The sequence below is a fragment of the Xenopus laevis genome, chromosome 2L (genome assembly GCF_017654675.1).
Source record: "Xenopus laevis strain J_2021 chromosome 2L, Xenopus_laevis_v10.1, whole genome shotgun sequence".
Taxonomy (NCBI): Eukaryota; Metazoa; Chordata; class Amphibia; order Anura; family Pipidae; genus Xenopus; species Xenopus laevis.
The window spans coordinates 12,235,233-12,247,155 of NC_054373.1; the positions used below are offsets into that span (position 1 = coordinate 12,235,233).

At 39.8% G+C, this 11,923-nt stretch overlaps 1 protein-coding gene across 2 annotated transcripts in view; it reads left to right on the forward strand.

Annotated features, from left to right (window-relative positions):
* Positions 1 to 10,965, forward strand: part of hlcs.L (holocarboxylase synthetase (biotin-(proprionyl-CoA-carboxylase (ATP-hydrolysing)) ligase) L homeolog) — a 125,437-nt gene extending 114,472 nt beyond the window's left edge. For both annotated transcript variants that reach the window (XM_018245902.2, XM_041581548.1), the window contains exons 8-12: positions 1,954 to 2,021; positions 3,585 to 3,745; positions 6,512 to 6,626; positions 7,348 to 7,561; positions 8,743 to 10,965. In XM_018245902.2, coding sequence (XP_018101391.1) covers positions 1,954 to 2,021; positions 3,585 to 3,745; positions 6,512 to 6,626; positions 7,348 to 7,561; positions 8,743 to 8,911 — 727 coding nt within the window. In that variant the 3' untranslated portion in view covers positions 8,912 to 10,965. The remainder of the gene's footprint in view (positions 1 to 1,953; positions 2,022 to 3,584; positions 3,746 to 6,511; positions 6,627 to 7,347; positions 7,562 to 8,742) is intronic.
* The last annotated feature ends 958 nt before the right edge of the window (positions 10,966 to 11,923 follow it).

Consider the following 11,923-nt stretch of genomic DNA (forward strand, 5'->3'; position numbering starts at 1 on the left):
GGAGATGCCCTTTCCCTAATTCCCAGCTTTCCGGGTAATGGATTTCTGAATAACGAATTCTATACCTGTATTACTATTACCACCTCAATCTGTAGTTACAGAATTTTGAATAAAAATTGGGTTTTGCATTTAGATTAAAATACTTTTTTAGGCTGACTGGGCCTCCTAATTCCATACTTCCACTTGTTTATGGAGCAGTGAGTGAATTGGGCTCTAGCACCATTTTTGACATCATTCCGGCAGTGACACAATCCCTGCTCCAAAATTTGCTAATTTGCATCAGTATTGGCTCATCAGGAGCCAAAAAACACATGGAGTTTTTACGTTACTTTTTTAAAAGCGTGCAGCTGAGCGTAAATACACACAAAATGAAACCCTATTGAAAATAATGGAATACGCACTATAGCAATTCTCACGGGCCGCTTACGAGCCAACATCCGCCACACAACACCAGTATTTGTGTTTTTCAGCAGAAACGCAATACGCCAAGGAGACGCCATATTATTCAGCTCTATGGTATCCTCAGGTTTGGAAATACAATTTGCGATGGATTTGAGATGGATTGCGCGTATACATATTTGCAGCGTTATATGCTGGTGCTGTAATTCGTTTTCACATTCACAAAATCAGTTTGGCTACATTTTGCATGTAAATTGGTTTTTCCACTTGGCTTTTTTTCACAGAAGTTTACTAAACTTCTTCCGAGTGGAATTGTGGAGGACGAAAAATAGAAAACAGAAATGCATGTTAGGAAAAGAAAACTACAGGCTGAAAAAAGCATATTATCATGCGTGTGTTGGGTTTCATTGGTGTATTTATGCCCAACCACGCATTTTTAAAAACGCCACTTTCCCCAAGTTGCGTTGGATGCCTCAGGCAGTTGCTGGGACTTCAGGTTGAGGTTTCTCCTGCAAGAGGCTATTCCCAATCCATCACCACCTGACAGCATTATAGGGATTGTGACATTATTTTTGTGATGTCGTTTTTATTTCTAAATTACACTGCAAATAATTCACTCTACAATATAAAATGTCATTCCTGAACCAGCAAGTGTATTTTTTAGTTATAATATTGGTGTGCAGGTGCATCTCAGGTCATTTTGCCTGGTCATGTGATTTCAGAAAGAGCCAGCACTTTAGGATGGAACTGCTTTCTGGCAGGCTGTTGTTTCTCCTACTCAATGTAACTGAATGTGTCTCAGTGGGACCTGGATTTTACTATTGAGTGTTGTTCTTAGATCTACCAGGCAGCTGTTATCTTGTGTTAGGGAGCTGTTATCTGGTTACCTTCCCATTGTTCTGTTGTTAGGCTGCTGGGGGTGTGATATCGCTCCAACTTGCAGTACAGCAGTAAAGAGTGACTGTAGTTTATCAGAGCACAATCACATGACTGGGGGCAGCTGGGAAACTGACAATATTTCTAGCCCCATGTCAGATTTTAAAATTAAATATAAAAAAATAGTTTGCTCTCTTGAGAAATAGATTTCAGTGCAAAATTCTGCTGGAGCAGCAATATTAACTGATGCGTTTTAACCTTTAAGGTTTGCAAAGTTGGCATGGGCCGATTACTTTTACAAGCATACATTCTAAAGTCAGGTATATCCGACTCATTATACAACAAAGTAATGGGCAGGTACAGGTTGAGAATGACCACAGACATATGCCTCGGATGTAGTGCTTCCCTAAATAATGATGGATTGGATCACTTTTTGTTGCTATGACATAACTTTGTAGTTCAACAAATCCTGGAGAGTCACTGCTTGGACCCAATTATAAAGAGAACTTTAATACGACATCTTTCTGTATGCACTGTTGGCTGCCTCTGCAGGACTCTCCTCCCCGTACAATATTATCCTTGCAAAGTAATGCTGATTGCCCATTTCACACTTAATTAGCTTTTTATTTGTTGTGGCTTCCTGTACTAACCGACCGGCCGTGTTCCCATCCTTCGCAGGCTGATGTTTCACGAACCCAAGGAAATGGGGTTAATCGCCATCACAGCTCATCAGACTCAAGGCAAAGGTCAGTCGAGTTCTTTCAATTAAAAAATAAAACTGCCCTGTAAGTTATCCTTTAATGTGCTGTTTGTTTGGGAATCGAGAGTCAGGGCTGCTTTCCTGTGCTGTATTTGTGTAAGCTTTGAATTTCATAGCCAATGTAGGTTTTTATGGGGATGTTTTGTTTGTTTTTTATGGTCACACTATGAAGTTTCTCTGCCGTTGGGTCTTCCTAGAAAGTTATCGTTGGGTAATTTAATGTGCGGAATAAATGCATGTGATTACAGGATTCTACTTTAGTACAGTTGACACTGATGAGGCTGTAAGTGCCTGTTGGCTTTATGTGCCATTGTGCAGCCATGTCAAAAGAACCTACCAATCAAAGATTTTTAGTGAAGCAGTATTCAGTTGTATGAGATTTAATCAAATGTGAAAAACTGGCTGTGCAAAAATGTGAGTTCCCTTGTAATTTTGCTTATTTGAATGCATGTAACTGCCCAATACTGATTACTGGCAACACCAAATTGGTTGGATTAGCTCGTTAAGACTTGAACTTTATAGGCAGGTGTGTCCAATCATGAGAAAAGGTATTTAAGGTGACCAATTGCAAGTTGTGCTTCTGTTTGACTTTCCTCTGAAGAGTGACAGCATGGGATCCTCAAAGCAACTCTCAAAAGATCTGAAAACAAAGATTGTTCATATCATGGTTTAGGGGAAGGCTACAAAAAGCTTTTAACTGTCCGTTTCAACTGGAAGAAATATAATCTGGAAATGGAAGGCCACAGGCACAGTTGCTGTAAAACTCAGGTCTGGCAGGCCAAGAAAAATACAGGAGCAGCATATGCGGAGGATTGTGAATATGGTTACAGACAACCCAAAGATCACCTAAAGACCTGCAAGAACATTTTGCTGCAGATGGTGTATCTGTACATCGTTCTACAATTCAGCACAATTTGCACAAAGAACATGTGTATGGCAGGGGGATGAGAAAGAAGACCTTTCTGCACTCACGCAAACACAAACAGAGTCGCTTGTTGTATGTAAAAGCTCATTTAGACAAGACACAGTCATTTTGGAACAAAGTGCTTTGAACTGATGAGACAAAAATCTAGTTATTTGGTCATAACAAAAAGCGCTTTGCATGGCAGAAGAAGAACACGGCATTCCAAGAAAAACACCTGCTATCTACTGTCAAATTTGGTGGAGGTCCTGTCATGCTGCGGGGCTGTGTGGCTAATTCAGGGACTGGGGCCCAGGTTAAAGTCGAGGGTCAGATGAATTCAACCCAATATCAACAAATTCTTCAGGATAATGCATTAGTCACAAAAGCCTAAAGCCAAAAGCTTATACCGTTCTTTATGACCCAGAATTTCCAATTGTTACACCAGTACAAGGCTATATAAGGGGTCACTTGACTAAACAATGAAACAATCAGACTTTAGTTCATTGCCATTTGTTATCATCTATCCCAATTAACTCCAGCAATAACTTGGATCTACCTTAGGAGTCAGCTTTGCAACTAAAGATTTGGTCTGACATGAAAGTTCTGACTGTATAGTAATTGTATGTTGTTTTGCTCTTTCCAAAGGGCGAGGAGGTAATGCTTGGCTCAGCCCTAAAGGATGTGCCTTAATGACGTTACACGTCTCAATCCCATTGTTATCGGTGCTGGGCCAGAGGATCGCTTTTGTACAACACCTGATGTCCCTGGCAGTGGTGGAATCTGTGAGGTCCATACCTGGATATGAGGTAACTTCCATGGGGCAGTGAGCTTTTAACTTTAAGTTCCAAGTACATTTATTGTTTTAATTTCTGATCCAGAAACATGTGGTGCCCGTTGTTGTAACCAGTATTTGTACCCCTAGGTTTTATTAGTGAAAGGTCCCCATGCAAACTATGGAGACCATTATTAATATGGAATAGTATTGTCCAATCTCTGGTCCTTGACTATACAGCTCCCTGGGTGTAGGGATCAGGGTCGCCATCAGAAATGACTGGGCCCTGTACAGCAACATTTTCTGGGCCCCCTGCCCGGCCCCCAAGTCCCACCTCAGATCCCGCCCCTAGACGACACCACAGTAAAAAGTCCACACAGACATCAGCTCTAAAAATCGTAACCTCCCCACTCAGAAGTAAACCATTGGTGATCAGGGCCCCTTTTTTGGCAGCCAGGGCCCCCATAAAAGTTTTTATAAAAAAACATTGGTGGTCAGGGCCCCCCTACAAGTAAAAAAAAAAAATATTGATGGCCAGGGGTTTAATAAAATTAAAAAAAAAACACATTGGTGTTCAGTGAAACTTACCTTTATGTTCTTCTTCGGCTTCTTTGGCTCCTTTTGTGGCTTCGGGTTTTTTCGCAGCTTTGGGTCTTCAGGTTCTGCTACTTTCATGGCTTTGGGTCTTTTTTCAGCTTCAAGGCTTCAACTCCGGGTCTTTTTTCAGGGTCTTTTCTTGGCTTCGGTTGTTTTTGCAGCTTTGGCTACGTTAGGGACTTCGGCAATTCGGGACATTTGTTTGGAGGTGCATCACTTCTCTGCTGGTAAGGGGTGTCCGGCTAATTTGAAAAGTGCAGCACAGCCGGGCCCCCCTTGAGGCCCAGGCCCGGTACAGTTGTACCCCCTGTGCCCCCATGATGGCACCCTGGTTGGGATCAACATATACCAAGTATTACTGGATCACCTAAAGACTGCTCTGCCTCCCCTTATCTATGGCTCTTTCTTTAGACCTATGTCGGGATCTGAGAATATATTTTATATAAGATCCATTGTGTTAATTACTTACATGCTTTAACTTTGATCAGCATATTAATATACACCCCAGGATCTGTAAAATGTTTTAGCAGATGGGATTCCTCGTTCCATCCAGTTTGCCCTGTCTGGTTTACACGTCTTTTGTGTATATTATGTGCAAGAGGTCATCTGGAAGAATAAGAACCTGTCTGTCCTGATGAAATCCAGTCTTCCCCGGCACCTCATACTTCTTTATAGAACAGTTACCATGTTCAGATATTTGCTAACCATAAACCTTTGCTATTCTACAGGAGTGCTTAACCAAGCCATATGTTTCCAATATTCCATAAAGCCAATGACTTCCGCACATTTACACTATGACTTTATATACTGCAGGCTGGACTGGGAGCTCCTATGTTTCTACCTCGAATGACCATGCCTAGCTTCCATCCATCAGCCCCTTAAGGGTTCCTTAGCTTAGAAAGCTGGCGTGGCCAGCAAGTCATGGGCGATTTCTCCAACATCAGTCAGTTCTCAATCCATTACCTTAACGTGCAGCCCTGTAATCTTTCACGTCAAGTGCTACCTCCTGCTGGTGTTCCCAAACCTCAAGCATTTTCCCCTTAAATCTCTCTCAGCCATATGGGGCACAAACTTAAGTACTGCCCGTGGGGAGCTCTCAATGAAACGCTAGCAGCACAGGCACTAAATGCGAGCAGATGTATGGGCTTTGAAAAATGCCACAATTTATACAGTTATTTCACCGGCAAAGAAAATACAGTGTTTTGCCTTTTATTTAATACCTTCTCAGTGCTGATGGGGAGAAGTTTGGAAGCTTTTACACATATGCTCTGATTTTAATGCTGCCTTTGCAGTTACAGTCACTTAAGCCATTTGTCTGATGGGAAACAAATAGATAATTATTTAGCCAACAGATTTGTTATTACTGTAGTTCATTTATATGATTGCCTACAAATACAATATTTCAGGGTAGAATTTGGAATTTGCAGGGAAACAAATACAATAATGTCACCCACTGCTTATCAAGATGTGATACTGATTCATACACTTTAATTTGAGGCCAACACCAACATGGCCATGGGTTTACATTGTTCATAGACTTTTCTTGAACTGCTAGTGAGTATTGCTTAGGAAAATCTTTCCTGACTCTTGGCCATAAAAATTACCTACAGCCAAGCTATGTAAGCCTTTTATCAGGTCTTAAGGTGGCCATAGACGTAACAATTATGATCTTTCTTGGAAAAGATCTTTCCAAGAAAGATCATTGTTTCAATACACACGTGTAGAGATGAATCGTCAGATATACAGGTAGAAACAATAGAATTCTACCTGTATCTGATGATTCAGCACTAATAATGGGTGATGTTTGGGTGCCTGTTTGGGTGCCTTCAGAGGCTCCCTATCAAAATTTTCAGTCCAGAACGATCGACGAGCCGACTGTATCCAAATCTTCTGCCGATATCGGCCAGCTAGTTTCACACTATACATACACCGAATATCGTACGAAAATTTGTTTCGTATAATATTATCTATGCATCTACGGCCACCTTTAATTACATTCATTGAGTAACACTCAAAACACAGCATTCATATATATATATATATATATATATATATATATATATATATATATATATATATATATATATATATATATATATATATATATAATGTATAATTTCCCTTTAAGACACTTTGGCGTTCTCAACAGGATTTATCTTAAACATAATGCTAATGGTTTTTTTATGTGTTATTCCCATTGCAGGATATTGACCTGAGAGTAAAATGGCCTAATGACATTTACTATGGTGATATGATGAAGATTGGTGGGGTTCTGGTGAATTCTACGCTCATGGGAAATACTTTCCACATTCTAATTGGTAGGCAGTTTCATTTACCTCATCTTCTTTTTCCTCAGTCTTCCATGGAGTAACAAGGCTCTAGAATGGCAAAATTGTCAGTTGCCAGTGGTCATTAAACTATGTTTCATTGAGTTTTTTGTATCCGTTTCTAAAAGAGATTAAGTTATTATTATAGTTCTGCTGAATTGGTTCCCCTGACTTCTGCTTTTAGGTGCTACTTTCAGCATTGCCCAAGTCTTATAAGGGCCTTCCCTAACTAGAACCCAGCAACGGCTGTGGCCTTCTTACCAAGACGTTGAAGTCTAATGTCACTGGGGAATAGGGCTTCTATACATGAAAACATCAACAAAGCAGCAGAAACACACTAGGGTTAGTTTACCAGGCACCATGCAGTGTGCAAAGGGAAATAAAAATGCCACAATCGTCCTTTGGGTTCTAATTTGGGTTCCTTTAACACTAACACATTTCCTGATGGAAATAAGGAGCATCTGCCTCCCAACCCATCTTGTGGACTGTCCCAAACTTCAACAGGAACAAGACTGGGTTATGCCACTGGGCATTAGGACTGCTTGCTTCTCTTCAGGCAGTTGATTGGCTTAGCCATTTTAATTTACCCAATGAGATTTATTCATTCAATATAGCACAGGTTTCTTTATTTTCTGCACTTGTTCCCAATGGCAACCATCAGTTGGCTTGCTTGACTAAAATGGGACTATAATAGTGTTTTCCTTTTTTATAGGCTGCGGGTTCAACGTCAGCAACAGTAACCCAACTGTTTGTATCAACGATCTCATTGCGCAGCATAACAAGAGCTATAGAACAAATATTGAACCACTGAGGGTGGACACGTTGATTGCCAGATCTGTGACGGCATTAGAAGGGCTCATAAAGACATTTCAGAGCAAAGGACCAGATGGAGTCCTACCTGCTTATTATAAATATTGGCTGCACAGGTGAGTGGCTCAGTGTTTGTTCATCTTTCATTTACTCAGAACTGAGGGCAGGAGTTCAACTGGTTCACATACCTGAGAGTAACACAGAGATAAGGTATTGTACACCTGATGGCCCCCTTCAGAACAGCTATGTTAGACTTATACTGCCGCCTATATCTGTTGCCAATGCTTATCACCTAGATAAGAATATTGTGAGCTGCTGATAGGCATATAAAGGCATTTTCTTTAACACGCTACTGCAGCGTGGCGTTTAAAGGGATACTGTCATGGGAAAAAGTTTTTTTTTTCAAAACACATCATTTAATAGTGCTGCTCCAGCAGAATTCTGCACTGAAATCCATTTCTCAAAAGAGCAAACAAATTTTGTTATATTTAATTTTGAAACCTGACATGGGGCTAGACGTATTGTCAGTTTCCCAGCTGCCCCCAGTCATGTGACTTGTGCTCTGATAAACTTCAGTCCCTCTTTAATGCTTTACTGCAAGTTGGAGTGTTATCACCCCCTGCCACCCCCCCCAGCAGCCTAGCAACAGAGCGATGGGAAGGTAAACAAACAGATAGCAGCTCCCTAACACAAGATAACAGCTGCCTGGTAGATCTAAGAACAACACTCAATAGTAAAATCCAAGTCCCACTGAGACACATTCAGTTACATTGAGTAGGAGAAAAAACAGCCTGCCAGAAAGCAGCTCCATCCTTAAGTGCTGGCTCTTTCTGAAAGCACATGACCAGGCAAAATGACCTGAGATGCACCTACACGCCAATGTTACAACTAAATACACTTGCTGGTTCAGGAATTACATTTTATATTGTAGAGTGAATTGTTTGCAGTGTAAACAGTGAAATTTAGAAATAAAAAACTACATCATAAAATTATGACAGATGGGCTGAGGTTTCTCATCATTTTCAGCAGCTCTCCAGTTTGGAAGAATTCAACAATCCCAAGTTTAGTTCTTGTAGCATCCGTCTTGTGAATCCATCTTGTCAATATCCAACACTAGCTGTAACCCCGTGATGGGCGATGGGACCTCAGGGTTCCCCTAAAAATAAACCATCATTTCTAGGACAATGCTAAAAAAGCAAATGTGTTAGCTTTATCTTTATGATAACATTACCTGTACAACCATGTATATCCTGAATTAAAGTATAATAGTGACTTATGAATTTCTTTTGTCTTGCAGTGGTGCTAAGGTCCGACTGGGTGGGGACGACGGTCCGTTATCTTGGATAATTGGAGTAGATGACTCCGGGTTCCTTCAGGTTCTACAAGAAGGGAAGGAAATTGTCTCAGTGCATCCTGATGGCAACTCTTTTGACATGCTCAGAAACCTCATTATACCAAAGAAATGATGGACCCTAAATGGTGCCTATAATACTAGAGAAGTACCCATAGCATTTCAGATAGAACATTTTATTTTTAAAAGACATTCATAACTATAACTTCTTTTTTTTTTTTTTATAAATAAAAGTAAAGAATATATCTGAATTTGAAATATATTTTGGCACAGACACATCAATTGGAGAACAATTTTTCAGGATGACCATGGGTGGTCAAGTCACAGAAGAAGCTTTCCGAAGCACTGATCCTGCTGTGTAGTTTGATACAGCTTCCAGCACTGTTATTATAAGAAGATATTGAGTTAGTAGTAATGCTAGAAGAGATGCCTTCATTATTTGAAGTCTAACTCTCTGCTGCAGAGATGAGCCTTCTGCATGTTTCTATCGCAAACATTTTGCCTTGAAGAATCAACAAAGGGATCGGAATCCACAAGATGTGTTCCAGCATATCAGTTCTAGACGAATGTGTTTTCTGAAATTTGACTGCATATATACATCATTGAAGGAAGTGTCTGAAAGCCTGATGACTGTGTATGAACTTTGAAGAAAAATTCTGCAACTTGTCACCTCTCCCTTTCTGGATCCTACACACAGAGGAGCCTACAGAGTAGCAAATATGGTTCATGAGAGTGAGAGGCAGAAAGATTGTTTACAGTAGGGTTAGATGGCCTACAGTAGTACAATGACCTACAGTGAGGTAAGATAAGATTGTTAGGACAAAACGGCAACAGTAGGGCAAGATTGAGTATTAATATGGTGTTTTAGTAAAGATGGAGTTATAGTATATAGATTGAGTAATATGGTAGTAATAATAATAATAATACTTTACATCAGTGTTGCCCAACCTGAGTCTCTCATCTGAGTTATGCCACCACTATAGACAGCACTGACCTTATGCTTCTGTGACTGGGTCTTCTGGCCACTTCTGTGTTCCTTGAACCAGTGGGGTCCTAGGCAGGAGCTTAGACTACCTTATGCATAATCTAGATCTGAATCAAGCAATACAGAAGGCAATGCGCAGGTTATTGACTCTCCATGCAGCTATAAACTGTGCTAAGGGGATGCTGGGTTTTGCACTTCAACAACATTTGATAGGCACAGGTTGGACATCCCTAATTTCTTCATCTTGGAGACAGTCTTGTGTTTAATTTCCACTATTCACTTAATTTCCTGAAAATTAACCAAAATCTTTTTATATTTAAAGAACCAGTAACACCAGAAAATGCCCCAAATGGATGTGTACATCTTATATTCTTAAACACTGATTTTGGGAGGTTGTAGAACATGGATCTTTGCAAAATCTGCCTACCTAAGTAATGGGCCAAATTGTCCATTTAATTTTTGACCCCTTGGGCCAACAATCAGAACACATAAGGACCCCGTTGTGGACTCATCAGGTGAGGATCCCATCAAAAGCTTATTGCAGTCCTCGTCCATCAGGATTTTTCATCCTTCCTGATCAATATCTGTCTAAGGACAGATACTGGCCGTGATGGCTGTCATTATGGGCCCATATTGGTGCCAGTAAGCTGCCATTGTTGTCAATAGTGACTGACTTAGTTGTAATCAAAAAAAAAAAAGCCTATGTTTTTTTAATTTAACAATTGTGTATCTTTTTGTAGAAAGCATGATATTTTTTAGTTAAATACACATATACTTGCACTTGTTTTTGTATAGAAAACACTAAAATGGGACCTGAGGCTGAATGGACAGGAAGTTTATGCAAGAGACAACCACAAATCAATATAACCACGGCTTACACCTTAAATTCACTTTAATTTTTAGTGCTACTGCTTCTTTAAAGGGGAAGTCATTTCAGTGACTCTGAAACTGGTGTTCACTTTTTTTTTGGTGATTGAATTATTTGCCTTTTTTCTGATTCTGTCCATACCAGAAAGCAAAATAATAGATGAAATAGCATATCCATTCAGGCATTTTCGAAATTCTCATTCAAACAGATGACTGGGTGTTGGGGATCTAGGCAGCTAATTCAATCTCCAAAAATTTAGTTTGCCTTGAACTATCACTAGCAAATGATGAACAATGTTAATAAACAATCACCTTGATTTTGTGTCTCTATTATTGAATTGGACCTTCCAGTTCTCTCCCACTTTTAACATGATGTCCTTTCTTTGACTTTGATTATATATTTTTCCCCCCCTCTCTCCTTCCTTCTGCTCTTCCTTTAGGCTGTTTTCTGTTCTGTTCTTTTATTTTCTGTTGTTTTTGTCTCTATCCCTTTCCCTCTCACCTTTGGGGGGGTAGGACGTAGATTCAGAACCATGGTTCTAGAGTATTGGCACCTTTACAATTACTTTGCCCTTTGTGTATGGAGAAATTAGTCACTTTGGAAGAGGCAGAGATTACTCAGCAGATTTATAGCAGATCTCTACATTCAAAATACTGTTGCTATGCTACAAAATCCGTATATAGAAATTGAGCAGGCACTTCTAGGAACCAATCTTCCAAGCAGACTTTTCAGTTAAAAAGTATTTATTTATTGAGGAGCACTAGGACACAGCCTAACGCGTTTCGTATCAACAGGATACTTAATCATATGATTAAGTATCCTGTTGATATGAAACGCGTTAGGCTGTGTCCTAGTGCTCCTCAATAAATAAACACTTTTTTAACTGAAAAGTCTACTTGGAAGATTGGTTCCTAGAAGTGCCTGCTCGATTTCTGTAAATGGTTATCCGCTCCCTCAGCTGAAGGTTTAGGGCAGTGCACCTGGACCCCTTCATTGAACCGGTGTGTTTTTCACTTTGAGACCTGAAAAGATTTACTGCATCTACCTATCAGTGTTTATGATTCTAATGCCACAAAGATCTACAAGTGAAACAAAAAGTAAAACATTTGCTAATATTCTGTATCCTTTTTGTGTTTGGTCTTTTACTTCTGGTTTTATTGTGAGAGGAGATATAATATTTACAATGATATGTCAATGCTGAGGGGGTTAAAGTCTGAATGGAGAACACTCGAAAAAGTTTTTTTTACTAAAAAAATACAAATTTTTAGTGGAAT